Raw genomic sequence first — 22,457 nt, 5'->3', positions numbered from 1 at the left:
TATAGCTTAACTACATGTATTGACATTCTTCAGTTTTCTTTTTTATATTATAAAATAATGAATTTACTAAACAATTTATTTTACTTATGATTTTGAAAACATGTATTTGGATGGCAATTGGAATTTATTAAAAAAGAATTATTGAAGAATTAAAGAACTATTTTGAATACAACTCCTTTAAATTCCCTATATATGTAAGGGAAAAATAAGATTATCAAAACATGTTTTGCCTTTAACTTGATTTACTAAACAAATTAAGTACAATCTGTAGTTGGTGAATTGAACTGGTTATTTTTATGGTTCCTTCCAGCCGCTAACATCTATGAAACTATCTCACTGTTGGTCATAAATTAGAACAGGAAAAAAGGCTTTGCTTTGTTTTCAATCTCAGTCTGTTATTTTTATGGTTCCTTCCAGCCGCTAACATCTATGAAACTATCTCACTGTTAGACATAAATTAGAACAGGAAAAAAGGCTTCGCTTTGTTTTCAATCCCAGCCCGTTTTCAACATTCCCCATTGAATTGATTAAATTGAATAAACTGAAATGAAGAAAATGTTTCGTCTGCACCTGTAGAATAAGCTGTTTGGTGAGCAGTTGTCCAGTTCTGTGGTGTCTCTTATGCCTAATTTTTTTTAAAAATTCCCTTTATGGTTGCAGCTTCAGCCAGGAGTAATCTGCTGCTGGCCTCTGTCTTCCAGGCCCAGCTCTCAGGATAAGTTTTTTTTTTTTTTTTTTTTTTTTTAAGTGTTTAAAAGTGCAAACAGACATCACCCTTGTGCTGCCATAAACATGTTTCTGGGAGCACAAGTTGAGAAAGAAACTTTGTTCTGCTTCAAGTGCTCGAAAATGTTTGCGCAATGATTTCTTGTAACAGTTTTGTTGCACTTTATCAGGGAGGATTCCTGCTAATTTATGGCATGATTCCTGTAGCTCAGGGCTACCTGTGCTTTTCAGCCTCTCTGGGCAGGTGATTCTCAGGTGTCTCTCTTACACTGCAGAGCAAGGGAACCTGACAGGGTTGCCTGGGTAGGAGCCAGGCACCTAGGGCTGTTGTTCCAAAGGATTCAGGCCCCTAAAGTCCCCAGAGCATCAGGGGCCTGATCCTTCTGGGCAGTGGCCCCAGGTGATGTTTGTACGTGCCAGTTAATCAGATCAGCTATCTTAGGACATCCCAGCACAGCCAATCCTGTGACAAAACAACATCTGTTCATAGCCTTACTTCTACCATCAGGCTGCTGCCTTCAGCCTGCTGCCCACCTTTCCCCATAGTCTTCTCTTGCTATACTTGTCCCTGATCCCTACCTACCATCATTCAAACCACTTTCTTTTCTAACTCTTTCTGCTCACTTGCTCATCAGAGTTATGTGGAGCCCTCTATGAGCAAAACGCTGAACTAGTCCTTGTTCCTTACAGGGTGAGATGTGGCCCAGTCGTTTTCCTTCAACTCATTTTAGGAAAAAGAGATACAACAGCTTTGTTAAAATGTCTATAATTTAAGGTTAGTGAGAACAAATATGTGGTGTTGTTTGAGGGGCTAACTCTACTCATTCTCTTAGAGCAGTTTTACATTTATTTTATCATGTTGTCTACTCCCAGTTTTTCAGATGAGCAAAAATAGGCACATAGGTGCTTTCTTCTTGACCTTCCTGTTAATGTGATTCAGCTCTTAAGAAGTATGAGTTATTTCCTGATTCTAGTAGCTATTTTTATGGTGAGTCTGAGTTACAACTGCATTACAGCTTCAGAACTGAACAGTTTCTGCATCAAGTGTCTTCACTGAATATCTTAATAATGATATATGCTAGACATTGAGGTTTTGTTAGATTCTGGTGTCATATGGTGGCTTTCATAATTTTGAAAGATGGCAATGAGGTGGGGCTTCCTCTGCTAGTTTTATGAATGAGAGAAGAGGCCTTAAATGTATCAATCTTCCCTTGTATCTTACTACTTTTCTTTCTTATTTTTTAACAGAAAAAATACAGGAAGGGATCAGTTGATATTGCAAAAATCAAATGTGTTGAGATTGTGAAGAATGATGGTGTTATTCCCTGTCAAAACAAATATCCATTTCAGGTAAAATCATTTAGTTTATGTAAAATAGAATATAATCCTTTCAGTGGAACTGTGTCATTTTACATGTGTTATTCATGTGCATAATTTGAATTACACACAAATTGTTTTAATCTTATATTGGAGTGTTTGATCTTAGAACCATAGAAAATAAGGGTTGAAAGGGACCTCAGGAGGTCACGAAGTCCAACCCCCTGCTCATAGTAGGATTATCTCCAACAAGATCATCCTAGTCAAGGGTTTCTCTACCCAGGTCTTAAAAACCTCTAAGTATGGAGATTCCACAACCTCTCTGGGGATCCTGTTCTACTGCTTTACTACCCTCTTAGTGAGAGAGTTTTTCCTTATATCTAACCTAAATTTCCCTTATTGGAATGTGAGGCCATAGTTCCTTGTTCTGTCCTCTGCCACCACGAACAACAGTCTAGCTCCATCCTCTTTGTAACCCTGTTTCAGGCTGCTATTAAATCTCCCTTCAGTCTTCTCTTCTCCAGACTTTATACGCCCAGTTTCTTCAGCCTTTTCTCATCATAAATTGTGTCCTCAGCGTCCAAACCATTTTTGTTGCCCTCTGCTGGACTCTATCGAGTTTGTCAGAATCCTTTCTGTAGTGGAAGCCCAGCACTGGGCACAGTACTGCAGATGTGGCCTCACCAGAGCCAAATAGAAGGGAATAATCACATCCCTTGATCTGCTGACAACACTCCTACTAATCTAGCCCAATATGCTATCAGCTAGGCCTGGAAAAAGCAGGAAGTATTCACTTTGGATTCGGATTCAGCCAGATCGGAGGGACAATTGGGAGATTTGAATCAGTGTCCCAATTTGATTCGGCCAAATCAAATCTGGAGATTCGACCATAGACTAAATAGGCAGCAGTCCTCACCACGTTGGACAGCTGCCTCCAGACAGTAAGTCTGTTGTGATAGGCAGAGTGGGGAGGGAAGGTGCATGGGAGAGGGAGGGATTGGGGCTGGGAAAAGCTGCCCAGTCGGGGGTGTGCTGGACTCAGGGAGAGGGTGGGGGGGTGTGGGATATGGGTGCGGCAGCACTGGAAGTGGGGGCTATGCCCTGCTGCCACTTGCCCAGCCAGAGCAGGTGGGGGGCGTGATGCAGGTGTGGCAGGGGGCAAGCAGCAGCAGGGCATAGCCCCTGTTCCCAGTGCTGTTGTGCCTGCATTCCATGCCCCCCCCGCCCACCCTTTTTGGGCAAGCGGTGGCAGTGCTTGTATCCTGCGCTCCCCCTCCCTGGCTGGGCAAGTGGGAGTGGGGGCTATGCCCAGCTGGGCAAGTGGCAGCTGGGCATAGCCCCCACTCCCAGCACCTGCCACTCCCATGCCCCCCTGCTCCAGCTTGTCCTAGCCAGCCCCAATCCCTCCCTCCGCCATGCCCGTTCTTTCCCCCCTCCGCCTACTACAATACATTTACCAGCTGGAGGCAGGTGTGTTCAGTGTGGTGAGGACTGCTGCCTGTTAAGTCTATGGTAGAATCTCTGAAGCAGTGCCAAATCTTTTCCGAATTGATTTGGAGGCTTCTGATTCACTTTGGACCCTTTAATTAGTCTCCTGATTCGATTTGGAAATTTGGCCACCAAATTGGACCGAATCTCCTCTGAATCAGATCACCTACTGAAGCTTTGCACAGCCCTACTGTTAGCCTTCTTTGAAACAAGGGCACACTATTGACTCATATTCAGCTTATTGTCCACTATACCCCCAGGTTCTTTGCTGCAGAGATGCTGCTAACCAGTTGGTCCCCAGCAGGAAGCACAGCTGGTGAAGTCAGACTGGTGGGACAGTGAAATGTGCCATGGTGGGGGAGGTTTGCAGCCTTCCCTGTTACTGGCTGGAGTGCCCGGCCAACTGCGAGCCCTGCCTCCCTCCTCCCCCTGCCTCCCCCCTTCCCTTTCCTGGCTGGCTCTAAACCACCCCACCTGCCCCTCTCCCATGGGATGCTCCACTGCCCCACCAATCTTGAGTTCACCAGCCATGCCTGGTCCCCAACCTGTATCAGTGCATGGGATTGTTCTGTCCTAAGTGCAGGACTATGCAGTTTTCCTTATTGAATTTCATGAGATTTCTTTTGGTCCTGTCCTCCAATTTGTCTACTTCCTAGTCTTCCTGCACATCAGGATGGTTTTAGGATGGTTCTTTCACTTTTCATATTTTTGATATTTTTCATTTTACTCAGTCTAAAGTAAATAGAACTTATGGTTTTGCACTTATGGTTTTGCTGAGGAAAAACAATAAAGAAATGTATGCTTTATTCTGTGTTATTTACTGAGAAAAAAGTTAAAATTGTTTCTGTATATCTTTGCTTATTTTCAGGTTGTGTACGATTCTAATACACTGTATATTTTTGCACCCAGTGCACAAAGTAGGGATCAATGGGTGCGCAATCTGAAAGAAGGTAATGAAGGTTGCTTAAAGATAATATTTGAAACAGAGGTGACACTATAAAAAATATATATTATGGACAATTTGGGGTGATAAGTGTGTTGGGCAATACCAGCTGGGTTCACATCACATGCAACAACATTTCGCTTTCAACTGGACCATTGCCAAAATGAAATAACCTCATGAATTCCACTGGAATTGTTCTCAGTTTAAACAGCATAATAGAAAACAGAATTTGGCCTTATGATATTGTGCAAGTTGTTAAGTTTTATTAGAGAATATTACATATATTAGTTAATGCTCTTGATCGTCTATTCAACATACATTTATGCTTAAATATTATTGTAAAATATATTTATATTAAAAGATTACTGTGAAATATGGGTCTGATTTTCTCTGGTTACCTAATTACTCCTGCTTTATCTGTGGGAGGTTAGGGTGCTATGCCTTGTGGTTATGTGACAGGTTGCCTGTGTAGTTTTAGTAATAGATTATACAAGGGTTTCTATAGGATGGTTTGGATAGGGATGATCCTGCCTCAGGCTGGGGGCTGTACTAGATGACCTTTGGAGGCCTCTTCCAGTTCTACTTTTCTGTGATATGCTTCACTGTGGGTGTGAAGGGATGGAGACATAGGATCTAGCTCTACTAGTTTTGTGCCTGTTGGATTTTTTCCCATTTTAAAGGGTATCCCATTTGGGAATTTTTGTTGTACAAATTGTGACCATGTACTCTGACACATAACTACACATTATCTGATGAAGTGAGCTCCAGCCCATGAAAGCTTGTGCTCTGTATGTAACTTGGTTAGTTAGCCTATATCAGTGCATATCTGTGTGCCTTCTCAATATAACTACATTCACCTAGGGCTCAGTCATACTTGTAAAGTGCAGCCAGCCTTGAACTGGGGGCAGTGTGAAACAATTGGGCCAGATGAAGCAGAATGACTAATGAGGTTCCCAAGTACATAAAGGCAGAGTACTTGCTGGTGCCCACCAAACTTCTTTGGGAGTAGCTGTAAGCTTCTAACTATTTAGCTGCTCAGTAGGGTTGCAGCACTATTAGCCCACCTTATCCCTGCCTCTCTGGGGGTATTGCACATCCTTATGAAGGAACAGCCCTTGTGCTACCCTGAACAGTAAGACTCCAGTTGTACCTTAATTTTATACATATACAATCTGGCCCTTAGTTTGACCATAGCATATGCCAAATTATCCAAGGCAGACCATGCACTCTGTAATCGCATATTTCAGGTATAGTAAAGCATACAGATATATAGGAGTATTTATAAAACATAATGAAAAATTAGCCTCTGCAGAATGTTTCAAAAGGTTTTCACTGCTGTAGACATCATTCCCATTGTCTCTGCTAAAGCAGGCACAAGTTGGAAGGTCACTTTTTCTTTTAGGAACTTTTTCTAAAATAAAACAGCTGTTTATAGTACAAGTAAACAGTTTATAGTACAGTACAGCACAGTTTATAGTACCATACAACTTTATAGTTTAAAGCTGTTTATAGTTAGTACAAGTAAAAGTTCAGATTGAGTTCAATAAAGTTGGTCCCTCTGAGAACAAAGAGGATATAATCCTTGTTGGTCTCTCTCCTTATTTGCCTGTTAAATTTATGTTTCTGGAATGGAGGCCCTAAGGTCTTCAGAAACTGCACAACTATACTGTGACTAGATAAATCATTTAGTTATATTGCCTTTTTCCGATGTCATGCGATTTTATGATATGCTACACTATGATGCTTATCATAATTAAAGCTATCCTGAAATTACTGGCATTATGGTAGCACCCAGCAACCTAAATCCTACAGTAGGATGTCATTGCACAGTACAAACATATAAATACCTGCTACCAAGGCTAAGTACAGACAGTCAGAAAGCCCGGGGCTGAATTGATTCAGTCTTTGCAAGTTAGTCTACACTGCAGAGATTAAACCGAGAAACAACTGGACATACAGTCACTTTTGATTCAGGAAATGCAGCCATATGCCTGCAGTGGCTCAGGCCAGAAGCTGGAGGGTGCTACAGCACAGCTCTCTGGAATATAACCAACTTTCTGCTGCTGCTGCTGCTGCTTTGTGCTGCCCACAAGGTCTCTGGGATTTGCAGTCTAGATTAACAGTAGCAGAACTTTGCATGGTTGCTCATCACTTCCTCTTCCTGCTTCCAGGTGCCTCTGGGATTCATAGTCTATAGTTGCAAGCTAGCAGTAAATTTTTAGCAGAGCAGGGCAGCTCCGTACTTGGGAGAAGGGAAATTTAACCCCTTCCCTGGTCCCAGATCCCAGCTGGGGTTTGCCTGTGGAGGGGCAGTCTCTCCCCCCCCCCCCAATCAACTTTCCCCTTCTTTCCTGGAGCAGACAGCACAGCCCAGGGCTGGAAAGCATGCTGGGAAGCTGGGAGACTCTGATTTAACTTGAACCAGGAAGGGATCTGGGGTGGAAGTTTGACCCAAATCAGTTAAGTCTGATACTACATTCAACCAGGTTTATCTTAAACCAGGTTCAGCCATTTTGAAACTGGTTTATGTGCACTGAACTTCTGTTCTGTTATAGGTTTAAACCAGTGTCTGATGACTTCAGGCAGTTTAGATATAACTTCTGTCCCTATCCCAAGTTCACAAACCAAGTGTTCTTTCCTAAAATGCAAGGCTTTGTTATCCAACTCCACTAAAGTTAATTGTTAAGCATACAATTTGCTATAACCTTGCCTCCTAAAAGTGTTCTTGAGTGCTCTATTATCCTAAGGAAGTTCTCTCTTATCACTGTATGACATTCATGTTAACACATAATGCATACTTGAAAAATAGTTATACTAGTTTAAGTAACAAAAAAGTTATTGTTATGCCCCATAATAATAGTATTACAGTACTATGTATTAATAATATGAAATCATTCTTATGAAAAGGTTTGGTACTTTAAATTATATACCATTTACTTTTTGTAGAAATAAAGAACAACAACAACATAATGGTAAAGTATCATCCTAAATTCTGGACAGAGGGGATTTATCAGTGTTGCAGACAAACAGAAAAATGTGCACCTGGCTGTGAAAAATACAACCTTTTTGAAAACAGTAAGTGCATGTTAAAACTCTTGTCTTATTAAAACTGAAGGAAACTTCAAATTGAAACATTTCAAATTGGGTTGGGGGGAAAAGGCATATAATTAAAAAATGTTGAGGGGAATATTCTGACTTTTTTCTGAAATTATTCTGTTTTTCCAGCTGAAATAATTCAGAAAAAAATTGACGTATTCACAAAATACTTCAGTTGATCTAAAATTTCATTTTATACTAAAAAAAAAAAAAAAAAAAAGCTGTGAAGTTTCATTCAGCTTTACAGATCAAATAAATGACTTCAGACACTGATTGATATAAATCAAGAACAACTGTTCTCAAGCCAATATAACTGTACCAGTGTGAAAATGAAATAAGAAAATCAGTATCAATATATGTAAGGACATTTTGTCCTGTTTCCCTAGTTATAGTTTGACCATGTATAATTTAGGCATTATGTAAACATGCACATTTGGAACCTGTCTCTGCTCCTAGGACTCTTCCTGTATTTTATCTAGTGACTATTAGATGTAAAATAGAGAAATAGACCTGGGAGAGGGGATCAAAACATGGGACTTTGCTTACTCAGAGAAATGATAAATGCTGATATACCGTAACCATTAAGCTATAGTGACCCTCTCTTTTGCTTGTTCTCCTTCTGGCTCTGACTCATGCATACCTTCCTGCACAGTGGCCCAGCTTCAACAGGGGATGTAGGGTGCCTTAGCTCAGCCCAGTCTAGCCTACTAGCTAGGCACCTCCGTATGAGGTTAAAGATATGGGTTGAATTTCCACAGTTGGAGGAGGGCTAAAAACCAAGCTCTTTCACTTTCTGAACAAGTACTGTAAGCCAGATGTTGAATACAGGGTTACCACGCTCACCTGCAATACTTGTGAGTGGATATTGCTGTGGGTACTGAACTCATTGTCTACTTCATTGGTCAAACCAGGCATCACCAGTTTCCCTGCAGGGTTGGGCCCCTGCATTCCTGGGAGTGGCTGGGGCCCAATCTGGAAGGGAGGGGAAAACACTTGGATACATCTCTGCAAATGGAGGAACCCCAGGTTTCCTCCCTAGCAGAGGAGCACCCAGGGAATTCCCAGGTGTTTGTCTGCATTTAGGGGAGCTTGGAGTTTCTCCATTTGAAGAAATGCACCCTAAATCAGGGTGTCTGAGCATGCATCTCTACAGAAGGGGAGACCTTTGGTTTCCCCATTTCCAGAGTTGTGCATCTGGAGAGTCTGACTTGGGATACACCTCTGCAAATAGGAGAAGCTGGGCAGGTGCTCCTGGTGCTTCAGAAGCAGAAGTCTGCATGCCCCGAGAATGAGAATGCGTGTTGTGTGCAGGGTCAGGTCCCTGAAGACCTGGGAGCACTTTCCTGGGGTGGCTGGAGAATGTAGGCAGCTCTGGGCTGTCCATGGTCTCCTGCCATAAATCAAACAGACATCTGCTGCAAAATAGCTGCACAAATTCGTACCACCTATGTCATGGCCACAAATTTGGGCACTTGCAGCACAACAAAGGGCATGGACCTCTGCTTGGCATCTGTGCAGCCATAAAAATTTGAATGGACACCTAAGAGGATGGTGCTGAAGCTGAATTTATAGCACCTATGTTTTCTTGTTTGTCTAAATGAGTAGGCAGGGGTTTTTGTGAATCCTGTTCTTGGGCTTAGGTACATAAATTCTTCCTAAGTTGCACTATAAATACAAGTCTCTTTTCAGATCTGGCATCGATACCCATACTAGATTTAGCCTTTTGTCTTAAGTATGGTTTTACAGAACTGGGTTCTGTTTTATGTGACTGTGACATTTATATTAACAAGAAGGCTGACTAAAATGTTAACATTTTATCTGAATTTTAAAAATGTTTTATAATGATCATTAATCAATCCATCTATAAGTGTAACATATTCCTTCTACTGTGTTTCTTTTAGGTATAAGGAATTCTGCTTCTCCACTACCAATAAAAAATACGGTTGGTAGAATTTTTAGAACACTGAATAGCTTAATGTAGTTGATTGAGAAATATTTTAAATACAGTATTTAGTTCCATTATACTAAATTCATTCTATGTTGATGATCCATTCCTGTAAGTGTTGACTGAAGTTAATATAAAAGCACTGTTGACTTCAGTGGGCTTTTGGTTTAGATCCATAGAACAGGGATTCTCAACTGGGGTGCCATGACATCCTTTGAAGGAAGCCATAGTACCTGGCCTCTGTGAGAGGAGGTAAATGCTGGCTCATCCACACACGAAGCATCCTCTGCCTGTTCCAGCGTTCTGGCAGTATTTCAGCTTCAGGAGCAGGGGAAGGAGCTAAGCTGAAAAGTGCAGCTCCTCCCCGCTGGTAGACCTTGTGCTGACTGCCCCCGTGTTTCAAGGGGTGCACTCTGACATAGAGCTGTGCTTTTTTTAGCCCAGCGTCTCTCTGGGGGAACGGAGGCTCTGGTCACTGGCATTCAGGTCCCCAGAGGAGCAGCCACAGCAGCAGAGGCCATGCTCAGCCCCTCAGATGTGGAGTTGGGGGCAAGGAAGAGGCAGAAAGAGCAGAGTACAGCAGGGCTCTGCCCCCACCACCCTGCTCTGGCACCAGTCTGTGCCTCCAGTGGCCATTGTCATCCCCTTTCACCTCCTTCAGGGACAAGGGCCTCCTCCTGGATACTAATGACCTATCCCAATCTCCACAAACTGCCCCAACAAGCAGCCCCTGCCACTGCTGGGCACTGTACCACCACTCCCTCAAGCTATCAGGGGTACGTTATCCACTGCTGCCTGCCTTGCTACACTGAAAGATATTTTGAAGGGTGCTGTGGGTGCAAGAAAGTAAGCACTCTAAGAAGTAAACTCTTTAAAAGGGATGCCACTAAATTCTGAAAATCTATGGAGGTGGGCCTAGAGTCTTAAAAGGTCGAGAACCGGTGCCATAGGGCCAGCTTCAGGTTATACTGAGTATCAGCATACATGCATTTTCCACTGAGTGTAGCAGGAATTGGTTTGAGCCCACAGCAATTATGACTTTGAAAACCCTCCTGACATTAACCTGGGCCATTCACAATGTCAAAGCTTTACTGTGGGCGATAAGTATTTGTAGGTTTGGGCCCTTATATAATGAATCTGTGAATTAAAAATTAAATTGACATTTAACATGATTAAAAAATCCTACTTAAAAATATGTATTGAATGGGTTAGAGGAATTTCTTAAAGTAGGTTATTAAACTAGCACAGAACTAGTCTAGTCTTTGTCTGTTACAGTATTTTGCTTGAGTACAATGGAACACTAATAATTTTATATCATTTTCAGCGGAGGCCTCCACCACCTGTTCCCCCAGCTGAGCAAAGTGAAGATGAAGAGGAAGAAGAAATAGTAGTAGCAATGTATGATTTTCTGCCTGCAGAACATCATGATTTAAGATTGGAAAAAGGTGAAGAATATACAATAATAGAGAAAAATGACATGCATTGGTGGAAAGCAAGAGATAAACATGGGTAAGCAGCATTTCCACCCATCATGGTGTAAATAAGGCTACCCCTGGCTATAATTTTAGGTTGTTTTGTCCTATATATAATATCATGAATGATGGACATGGAAATTGGGTATGATTTAGTGATCTTTATCTGATCTTGGACTCCAATCCTAGATTCTGCATGGATCAGGACCTTATGCCTTTCTAGAACTCCCTAGAGCCAAGAGGATCTGTACTAACTCTGGGATCATTCTGTAGAGTTGGGGATTTGTATGCATAGGTTTCTTGTTAGGCAATAACTAAATTTTACCAACTTTTTCATTTTTATAGGTTAAAAAATTCAGAAACCTTTCCCTATGTGTTTGGAAGTTGTTTCAGACATCTTGCACTGGTCTTAATGAGAATTTTCATGCTTCAAAATTCACCAGTTCCTTGGTGAAAAAAATAGTTCAGGGTAATTTTGTGTTAATAAATCGCAGTACGGTGGTTGTGATAATATGTATTTTAGGAACAATAAGTACCTCATCTCTTCTGACAGCACTGTTTAGAGACTATTTCTTGTGATGAAGTAGGGGGCAGCCAAAGTAGAGAGCTAGTATGGCTATTCATATTGCTCCCCTTTACTGGCTCTTGTACAGGAGGAGTAGTTAGGCTCAGAAATTAAACCTGGACACTTCTGTATACATTGTAACTTCATTAGATGCAAGGAAAATAAATCTGGGTAAAAAAACCCTCTCTCTCTCATGAGAATTTAAACTGATCAGTAATAAGGTAGATCAGTGGTCTCTAAACTTTTTTGATCGCGCACCCCTATCAGTAAAAAGTTTTTGAGCACACACCCTCAATATATCTATATTTATATAAAAATAAATGGAAGTTCTAATATTTTCTTCCCACACCCCAATGGATTGTCTTATGCACCCCGTGGGGTGCATGCACCCCACTTTGGAGACTACTGAGGTAGATAATTACAGGTGACTTCTTTTTAGTAGATGAAAACATGAATTTTCTACTTTTTTTTTTGGATTATATCATGATTAAAATTTATTGTGCAATGTTTCTCTCTTTCTAGAAATATAGGATACATTCCAAGCAATTATGTGACAGGAAAGAAGTCCAACAACCTTGACCAATATGAGTAAGTGAAAACTTTCATAAAAATAGGAAATAGAAGACAATAAACATTAAATATTAGCAAATGCAAGGAAACCATATTTAAAATTCTGTATAAATGATAGGTTATGAAATTGAGCTCAAAGATGAACCTTCTGAAAAATATATTAAATGTGCATATTTTTCCTGTTTTTTCCTTTCACCTGCATTGTTGTCACTGAGGTATGTGTCCTGATTTACAGTGAGGTGAGTAGGAGAATCAGGATGTAGTTTTCAGTCAGTCAACAGCAAAAACATTGATAGATTAAGAGAAACATTAAATGACCTTCATCTGTAATGAAACTGCATGTAGTCAATGGTGTGATGGTCATCTGAAAATACTGTCTTCTGACAGTATGAGTAAATCTGTGTTCTCTTTTCTTTGTGCCCAAGCAAAGATTGTTAACTGAACAAAGTAAACATACCAGACCAGAGATTCCAGACCAAGAAGTTCAAACTTCAAAAGATAACTCTGTGTATACTTTAAATATTAGCACATTTAATCAGTTTATAAGCCAAAACAGTCTTGAAGGTACTACTGGGCTTTTATTAATGTCAGGTTCTTGCTGATTTTGGACAACATGGGTAATTTTGAGCTCATTACAAGACACAGAAAGATAGAAATGTATACTGTTATGAATGTCACCACTAATCTGATTTTAAAATGATTTTTTTAATATTGAAACTTCAGGTCGTGAGTAAAAACAGGCATAAAATTGTCATGTTTTATATGCATTCCTGCATTTTAAATCAACTCAGACCATAAGAAAAGAACATTTAAGTCTGTAAAGACATGTTATATTTCCATATTTTCAAAGCTCTGCTCCAAAAAACTTTCTTCTTCCCATTTCTAGTTTCTGGGTGAAGACAGGGTCTTGTTGTTGTTGTATTTGTTAATCTTTGTTAGCTGAGGTTACTAATTCTTTTCCAAAGCATATTGTTCTCTGGTTTTTGAAGCTGTCACTCTGATTTTGCCCAGATCTGTGCTGGATAAAGTGATTAGGAAGTAATTGAGTTACCCTGTCTGTTGAAGCCACTTAGGGTAGAAACAGATGGTGCCTTTCCTTGTCTTTGTATCACCATAAATATCGCACAAGAAACTCCATTTTCCCCTGTGTACAGAGATTCCCTCAGGTGTCTCTTTACGCAGGGAAAGCTGTATAGGGATTCCTTGGGCTTGAGGGGCCCACTCCTGCACAGGAATTCCAGAAGAACATATGGCTTGTTTGTCCCACAGCATCAATGGGCAAGACAACAGTCAAAGTGTGTTTTCACCCAGTGAAATGGATCAGTTGTGGCAGGATGTATCCTGGTACAGCTGATCCACTTCTTTTGATGATATCTATTTCTAGCCTTAGTATATCACAACATGCCTGTCTTATCCTTGTGATTTTGTAACCAATTCAGGGAGCAAGAGTGCCTCTGGTGTTGTAGAACTGATGTAGAATGTAGCTTGAATGTTACTTCCCAAGCTACTGCCATTGTAGCAGGGGATGTAACTGGCTGCTTCTGTGCCATACTGATCCCCTGCTGTCTTTAACTGCTAGGGACCATCTGAAAATGGCATCCATTTGAACTGCCCTTTGCTTGTTCTAGCTTGGTAGAGGGGATTGATTTAATTGACTCCTGACTTGCTTTCTGCATACATCAGTTACAGCTAAAAATCAGGCTCACGTTTGTTTCCCTGGGGACAAGTAGCAGCAGTACATGTTGTGCTGCTGCTACTTGTCCTTAAGGAACACTTGTGCCAAGTGTGCTCTGGTGCACAGCAGGTTACCCTAAGTGGGGTAGGGGAGGCTGGGGCCAGCAACTGTGCTGGCCCCAATATGCTTACCTGGGGGCCTTGGGGAGCCACAGCCATGATGCTTCTGAAGCTGGGAGCCTGGCTGGCAGCTGGAGCTGGCCAGGCTCCAGTTTTGGGTGGGACGTCCTGCAGCCATGTGCACTACCCTGCTTTTTTTTGGCATGGGTTTTTTGACCTTGGGATCTCCTAGGGTCAATTCTCCCTTCCCTATCCCCTGCACTGCAAGGCAGCAGCTCAGGGAATGCCTACTTTGTGCAGTGTGTGGCGCTGCATATGGGTCTGCAGTGCTACATACCACATGTCTGTGCTTGTCTGGATGCAGACTGTAGGAGCAGACAAAAGAACAGATATATTTGATACTAGAACAGCTTACACTCACATAGTTCGTGATTGGTATAACTGCTATATTGGTCCACACTCTCTATGATTAGGGCTTATACAGTGTTTTGAAAAAGCAGTTGACATTTTTCAGATTGCCATTATTTAGGGCATGCATTGAAATGATATCTTTAAAAAAACATGTTCTTGACTGGTATTTCTGTTGCAGAGAGTTATATATCCTGAGCTTTATTGGATTCTGTGCTTCTGTAGGATCTCACTGGATTAATTTTAGAATATTGTTTTGCCTATACACTACAGAATGTGATAATGGCTGAACCATTGTTTTGCAAATTCACTATGGTTCAATAGATTTAGTTTTTTCCTTACATATCACACAGTATGCTGAATCACTTTAACTTCTCTCAGTAAGTATATTATGCTTTGTTTTTATTTGATTTTTTTATTAAAAAACATTTTAAATACTTAAGATTTTTGTCATCTTTTTTGTTCAGATGGTATTGCAGGAATCTGAACAGAAGCAAAGCAGAACAACTCCTTAGAAATGAGGTGAGTACTTACATTATTGGAACATGCATTTACCTAGCACAAAATTGGTAAATGCATTCACTTATAGTACCTTATTTTATTAATAAGATGATCATTTAACTTTGACTCAGAGATAACAGAGAGCACATCTATGAAGAAATACAGTAAACTGCTTGAGGCATAACATCATTGTATTTGAATTTTAGGATAAAGAAGGTGGCTTTGTGGTGAGAGACTCAAGTCAGCCAGGACTGTACACTGTGTCCCTGTATACAAAATTTGGAGGGTAAGTTACAGTGGCAATGGGCCATGCCCTCTTTTGTTTTAATTTGGTTTGCATAGATGGATGGACTGAAAGACTTCAACAGAGAAACAAAACCAGAATTTTAGAAAGTGAATGCTTAAGGTTGGTTCCCTTTTCAAAGTGTTGAACACATTTTTACTGGAGTTGGAAGTAAATTACATAGAACCTTCTTAAAATTTGGGTAACTTACTAGTTCAGACATGAATTGTCAAAGTTTTGGCTTAATGTTATGGTGTTTTTGGTCTTTAATGCAAAATTTGCACATTGGGGGGTAGTGCAAATGTGTTAACATCAAAAGGGTATCTGAGGGTATGTCTATACCACCTCCTTGCCAAAGGCAGCATTGTCTTTATGAGAAACAAACCCAACCCACTTGGCCCAATTTCCCTGTTCTCAAGTCTAGCATTAAGGCAGGGTAGACAGCTTAGAGGGGCCCTGAGCATGTCTTCTGTCTATTCTAATAGTTGGGTTTGGGCACAGACAAAGCAGGAACAGATGAGTGAGGCTATGATCATAATCACATGGTTGTCTGCATTTGTTGTATGGGGTATAAAGCAGAAGTATACCATTTGTTCCTATTTATCCATCTTGCAAAGCTACATAAAGTATAATTTATGAAAGTTACTGGACAGTATTTATCATCCAGTATATGAAACATTGTTTCATTTCCTATTTAACATGTACCTCTCATTGCATTTTAATTTTTGTTTCTTTAGAGAAGGTTCATCAGGAATAAGACACTACCATATAAAAGAAACAGCGATGTCACCGAAGCAGTATTACCTAGCAGAAAAACATCTTTTTGACTCCATACCAGAGATAATTGAGTATCATAAACATAATGCAGCAGGTAAATATTTGTTTTGATTTAATTAAATGGAAGCTGGTTTCGGTAGGAAAGGGATGCAGTTTTTAAATAGTTGCCCTCCTACTCCAAGTTTTTAAGGTTTGTTCTAAAATATGTGGAGTCATTGCTATATTCTTTCTGTTGAATTTTGACTGCTTTTTATATCTCCTATCCGCTTCCTTCCCAGTGGGTTAGATGCCTTGGCTATGGTTTAGAGCCTTGTCAGGCATTACCTTTATGGCAGAGGTGGCCAACCTGTGGCATAGGTGTCACACTTAGTATGGGCAGCTTCTGTGCATATGGCATGTGGTATGTTGGGGAGGGGATGGGCAGCACACTGACAGATAGGGCAGGGAGTATAAGGCAGAACATCAGATCTGGCAGGAAACAGAAAGCAGAGCAGCAGCTTGATTGGGAACCAGAAAGCTGAGCAGCATATTGGGTAAGGGAAAAGGATTGACTTGGCACTTGGGGGAGGTGTGAGGCTAATTTGTAGCACATCTGTCAAAAGGGTTGGCCCACACTGATATGTGACATGATTTGAGCTTCTTACTCTCCATCTGCATATACCACTTCAAATGGCCGTGCCTTCCTGCTTAAGCATGGGCTGTAGTCAAAGCAGACAACCTGTCACATGGGGGAGCCCTGCCATCAGGATTGGGCAGGGAACAGCCTTGGGCTTCTGATGCAGGGCTTTCCATGCAGTGGCAGCTGGCAGTTGTATGATTGGGGTCTGAGGAATGTTATGCCCTATTCTCAAAATTGCATTACCTGCTGTATGTGTCTGTTATGGGAGGTCATGCCATTTTAGGAATGGGGAATAAAATTCATTAGACCCCAATTAAATGATTGCTTTAAAGAATGGCAGAAACTATAGAGACATATGCAGGAAGCCGGAGAAGTACAGCAGATGTGCACTCTCTCGCCATTGATACTGCTCACTGATTTTTTTCAGCATAAGCCTGAAGATTTTAGGTGATGCCTGTTAGTAAACTATTCAGATGGCAGCTAGAATTTGTACACTGATGTCCAAGGCACAACCCTTCTGCCAGCCCTGAAAGTGATTTAATTTAGGAAACCCAACACCAGCCATGTGGTACAAAAAGATCGTCCTGGCATCTGTGGTTAAGTTCCTGTGGCTGTGCAGCCAGAATCCACTTGGTCATTAAGTGTGCACTTTGGTATCTGGCACAGTGCATGGAAATGGAAATAATTAATGTTCTTCAGTCGTTTCCAGACTGTGGTCATCCCCTCTCCCAGTTTCGATTTGAAATATCTTAACGTTAAATTCAGGTGGACCAGTGGCCCTCTGACAAGTACCCAAACATGTTTTGTTATCTATTAAACATGCATAGTTTTGTTCTCAGTAAAATATATAACTAGTTCTGCAGTCAAATACTACATTTGGCACCAAGGTAATTGCCTAAATGCATGGTTCTCCAAAAGATAACAATCCTTGGCTTTTTTTTTTAATTTCCTTTCTTTCCTCTACTTAATCTATTTTTCATTTATCATCATAGTCTTTGTCTTTTCATAATACATTTTAAAAGAATACTCAGAACCCTAATCTGGATGAACGTGATTCCTTTTATTGCTAATGGGAGTTGTATGTAAAAATCATAACTCTTCTGACAATACACCTTTTACAGAATTTTTCCATTTGAACTACAGTAAATGCAGATCTTGTGCAAGAAAAACTGGTGCTATGCTAGCTGTAAAATGTTCAGTATTTCAAAAATAAAAATGTAGCTAATTTATCAAGCAAAATGCATGCTCTTAATTTTACAGATGCTGTAGCATCATCAGTGATTCCCATTTTTAATTTATTTAAGAAATGGCAAAAACAAACTATATTGGAAAAAAAATCAATTCTGTCTTCTTTCTAAAGGATAAATCAATATCCTTTCATGGGTTTGAAATGGGATAGGGGATAATTCATATTTTTGCACTGCTTTATGCTATTTCAGAGACAGGACTTGATCCATTTATGAACTTTCTTTGAACTTTAGGTCTGGTTACAAGGCTGAGATATCCAGTGACTCCAAAAATGAAGCCTGCACCCACTACTGCAGGGTTCAGCTATGGTAATCAACACCTCTCTTATATTACCTAACTTTTTTAGGCAGCATTTCATTTAATAAAACTAAACTGACATGACATATGAAAAACAACAGAAGTTTGATTTCATATTGTCAATCTGCATTTTACTTGTTTCCATGGTCAACCATTAAACCCTCCAGAGAAGATGGCTTTGGGGACCCACAACATGGACAGCAATGCAAGGGTGGGTGAGCGAAGTATATTGTCAGGGAGAAGTGATGGAAGGGTTCAGAAAGTATATACCTGGCCCTCTACAAGTATTCAGTGCCCCAGTGGACATTCTGATATTTGCTTCCATTAGAGGGTCATACCTTGCCGCTCTTAAACGTCCCCTCCTCAAATTTGGCCCCTTGATTTCTTAAACAAAGAATGGAATTAAATGCTCTGGCTCCTCCTTAGTATTTCAGTCATTGCCTAGGCAGGTTGTACAGCTTCAGTGAATGGGCACAGTTTTTGATTATAGCAGCATGCTGAGCCAAGTCTGATAATACAATATCAGCATGTAATAATGTTGTGTTGTGTTTTTTGTTTTTGTTTTTAAAGGGTTTTTCTAGCTCAATTAGCAGCTCCTAATAAATTGTAGCTGTTTCATAATTTATCCACACTTTAGGTGATAAAAACTAGGACACTTTCAAACTGGTCATAAGGAGCTTTATACCCAATCTGTAAGCAGTTCAACACCTTATTCTATCACCATACATTCAGTGTGCATATACATATAACAATCCTTGGTTTTTCTTTCTTACAGAGAAATGGGAAATTAATCCATCAGAACTGACATTCATGAGAGAATTGGGGAGTGGTCTTTTTGGAGTAGTGCGACTTGGCAAATGGAGGGCACAGTATAAGGTAGCCATCAAAGCAATCCGAGAAGGTGCAATGTATGAGGAGGACTTCATAGAGGAAGCTAAAGTCATGATGTAAGTTATTGTTAAGTACTTTAGATAGCAGACTTCAGATTTCTGATACTGTGTACCAGAGGCAGATCCAGAGTGGGTGCAGTTGTGCAGTTTTTGGATTGGACTGCACTATATGGGAGTCTCTGGGGATTTTTTTTAAAGTCCCCAAAGCAGTTAGGAATCCTCCTCTGTCCTCTCTGAACATCCCTCCCCTTCTCCACTCTCCCGCTTTTCAGCTTCTGCTTTCTCTGCTATTCTAGGGGCAGGGTAAGCTTCAAAGCCACTTGTGTCCACTCCACCAGCTACACAGGAGCTGGACACAGCAGTAGCAGCAATTTGATTTTTTGGCCAGAGACCCACTCCCTGTGCCTGCTCCTGGGGGACTGACAGGCTTGGGGCACCCATCATTCCTGCTTATCACTGCTACTGCCACTGTCGCTGACCTCAGCCCCCATGCAGCCTGGCTGGAGCAGGCAGGAATGACTTTGAAGCTTCCCCCACCCCTAGGAAAGGGGAAGAAGCAGCAGCTGTAGATGGGGGAGCAAGGAAAAGTCAGTGAGGTGGGATTTTCACTTGCTTTAGGGATTTAAAATCCTTGGAGGTTGCCAAGAGTGGTCTTCCTGCATTGGTGGGGATGGTATAGGCTGGGAGCGGGAGGTGCAGTGACCTCTTCAGTGCATGTTGTTGCCCATGCACTCCCATTTGGGAAATCCTTGATCCACTGCTGCTGTGTACTGTTTTTTATATAATACTTTTACGTCCACATAAGATCTGTATAACTTTTTTTGAAGCAGGGTAAATAACAGTAAATATATTTTTGATCTTCAAAGGAAGCTAACACATCCTAAATTAGTTCAGCTGTATGGGGTCTGTACGCAGCAGAAACCTATTTACATAGTGACTGAGTTCATGGAACATGGCTGCCTCCTGAATTACCTGAGACAAAAACGTGGACGTATGAGTAGAGATGCCCTCCTGACTGTGTGCCAAGATATATGTGAAGGAATGGAGTATCTGGAGACCAACAGCTTTATCCACAGAGATCTGGTAACACCATGTTGATTTATTTACTATTTTTTTAAAATTTATATTTGGACATTAGAAGCCAAGGGTAACAAACTATTTCTGTTATTCAGAATGTTCTCAATCCCCCAGCCCTATTATTTAACTATTTCTGTTAAAATTAAACAAAATACTACTAATTGTTTGTTCTGAATTAGGATAAGAAGTTAATTTCTGCATAAGGAGTGGGTCTGAAATCTCTCTGAAATGTTTGTAATAAAGTTCATATGATGAACTTCGTATTCTGTGCAAAAACGCAGTATTATTAATCACTATTCAGAATTCCATGTAGCCTAAAGAGTTTGTTTTCAGTAGCACATATATTTACACTTGAGAGGTATGTCCAGATGATAGCACATGTGTGTTTCCCTGGGGACAAATATCAGCAGCATATAATTGTGCTGCTGCAACTTGTCCCGGGGGAACACCTGTTTATGCACACAAGTTGTCCCTGGTGGGGTAGGGGTGGCTGGGGCCAGCACCTGGGCTGGCCCCAGCAGCCTTACCTGGGGTCCTGGGAGCTTCCTGGGGCCCCAGCAGTAGTGATCTGATAGCAGAGAGCCTGGCTGGCAGCTGGAGTGTGGCTCTGGCCCACCTGCTTCTGGTTTTAGGTAGCACACGCTGCTGCCACATGTACTGCCCTGCTGTTTTCTAGTGCAGATTTTTTTGACACTGGAATTTCCTGGTGTCAGAAAACACCCCCTCTCTACAAATTAGCAGCTCAGGGAGTGCCTGCAGACGGGTCTGTGTCACCATGTACCACATATGCATACTCGTCTGGATGCGTTCGAAGATTATTATTTATCTTGTTTCATAACAGGAATCATTCAGCGATTTATGGTAGCACAACGGTTAGTAAAAATATAGCACACAGAGTAAAAATAAATGGAATTGTGTCTTGAAAATGTTCTATATTAAATTGCACAATGGAATTTATTGCATGGTATTAAATAAAATATAAAAGGAAATTTCAGATCACAGGAATTGATCTATCTTTCATACTGTGTTAACATGATTGGCAATCACATTAATGGTAAATTTTAACCCAAAGCATACAAGTTATGTCCTTTTCTTACAGTAACAAACTGTTGTATCATATTAAGAGTAGAATGGGATGTTTCTGTGACTTACAACTGTAAGGATCTTATTGCATGCTCATTTTAGGTGGCTGCTAGAGCTCTTAACCATTGGATTGTCCACACATTAACATGTGAAATTAGTTATAAATAGACTTTAGGCAGGTTAAAGTTACTCCACTCCAGCCTAGGTCTATTTCTGGTCTGTGTTACCCAGCTTGTGCTGGCCTAGAGTAGCTACACATTGGTCTATACATTAGTGTGAATACCCCACACTCCCACATCCCCACAGGACAGAAGGCAGGTGCAAGTAAGCTGGGGAGGCAGGGGTGGAGCCCTGGGGGAAGAGGGGAGCAGGGAGGGAACCCCAAGGAGCAGACTCACAGGGGGCAGGGGGAAGCCCAGAATGGGAGTGGAGGTTGGGGGATTCTTCCCTTTCAGTCCTCAAGGCCCTTACTGGCTTGAATGTATAACTGCTCCAAACCTGAGCTAGCACCACCACTGATCAGTATTTGAGCAGCAAAAATTGCAATGTGTAACAAGGTCCTAAATTAAGCGCAATACCACTACTCTCTATCATTGCCATGAGTTAAACCTTAAATGAAAGGAAAATTGGAAATGAGTAGGTTCTGAGATGCCAAAAAGATAGGCAGCAGGGACCAGAAGTTGTATCTGTCTTGCACTAGAGTAAGCCAGAGTAGAACTGAGTCTCCAGAATTACAGCTCAGTGAATGAGAAATAGTGATGGATAGAATCTTACTGAGTTACATGATAAAGTAAAATGTTTTGGGTGATATCTTGAACTAACTGCATAGTTGGCCTAAAGTTCAGATGCATTCAAAAGCTTGTCTAATTTTATGCTAATTATGCAGTTGAACCAATAAAAGATATCATCCCAGAAAACCTTTGCATCTTGCATAATTCCTGGACCATCATGGCTACAACATCACTCTAAGACTGGGTTAAATTATTTACCATAATTTCTGAGATAAATTTTGGTTTACATTGGGGTAGCTCTAACTCTGACTGACTTTGATCTATGCTGATATAAACAAAAGAATGAAGTGGCTGGAATAGCAGGCGACTAGCCTCTGTGATGCAAGACATGCCTTCTAGTCATGTGCTTCTAGGTGTGATGTTTATGAAAGAAGAGGGTCTCCCATGTAGAAACACAGTGTATAGAACACAGTGTTTTGTTTCTCAGTATTAATTACAAATTGGGCTTCACAGCAAAAAATGCCAAATCATGCAACTTAAGCTGAACAGAAGCCCAATAAAACTTAGTGGGATTTCTGTTTGTTTAGAGATGGTAGAATGTAATGTAATGTACAACTAATATAATTT

General features: G+C 40.9%; 1 protein-coding gene across 2 annotated transcripts in view; it reads left to right on the top strand.

Annotated features, from left to right (window-relative positions):
• The window catches only part of TEC (tec protein tyrosine kinase), an 88,589-nt gene that overhangs the window by 60,560 nt on the left and 5,572 nt on the right, over positions 1 to 22,457 (top strand). For both annotated transcript variants that reach the window (XM_090035886.1, XM_090035885.1), the window contains exons 3-14: positions 1,975 to 2,076; positions 4,400 to 4,481; positions 7,421 to 7,549; positions 9,472 to 9,512; positions 10,840 to 11,024; positions 12,075 to 12,140; positions 14,792 to 14,846; positions 15,032 to 15,111; positions 15,846 to 15,979; positions 17,986 to 18,060; positions 18,825 to 18,996; positions 19,806 to 20,022. In XM_090035886.1, the coding sequence (XP_089892012.1) occupies positions 1,975 to 2,076; positions 4,400 to 4,481; positions 7,421 to 7,549; positions 9,472 to 9,512; positions 10,840 to 11,024; positions 12,075 to 12,140; positions 14,792 to 14,846; positions 15,032 to 15,111; positions 15,846 to 15,979; positions 17,986 to 18,060; positions 18,825 to 18,996; positions 19,806 to 20,022 (1,338 nt within the window). The remainder of the gene's footprint in view (positions 1 to 1,974; positions 2,077 to 4,399; positions 4,482 to 7,420; positions 7,550 to 9,471; positions 9,513 to 10,839; positions 11,025 to 12,074; positions 12,141 to 14,791; positions 14,847 to 15,031; positions 15,112 to 15,845; positions 15,980 to 17,985; positions 18,061 to 18,824; positions 18,997 to 19,805; positions 20,023 to 22,457) is intronic.

This window comes from Crocodylus siamensis, chromosome 2 (genome assembly GCF_052110815.1).
Source record: "Crocodylus siamensis isolate JL-2025a chromosome 2, ASM5211081v1, whole genome shotgun sequence".
Lineage (NCBI taxonomy): Eukaryota > Metazoa > Chordata > Crocodylia > Crocodylidae > Crocodylus > Crocodylus siamensis.
The sequence above is the reverse complement of the archived record's forward strand: the minus strand, read 5'-3'. Positions and strand labels throughout refer to the sequence as shown.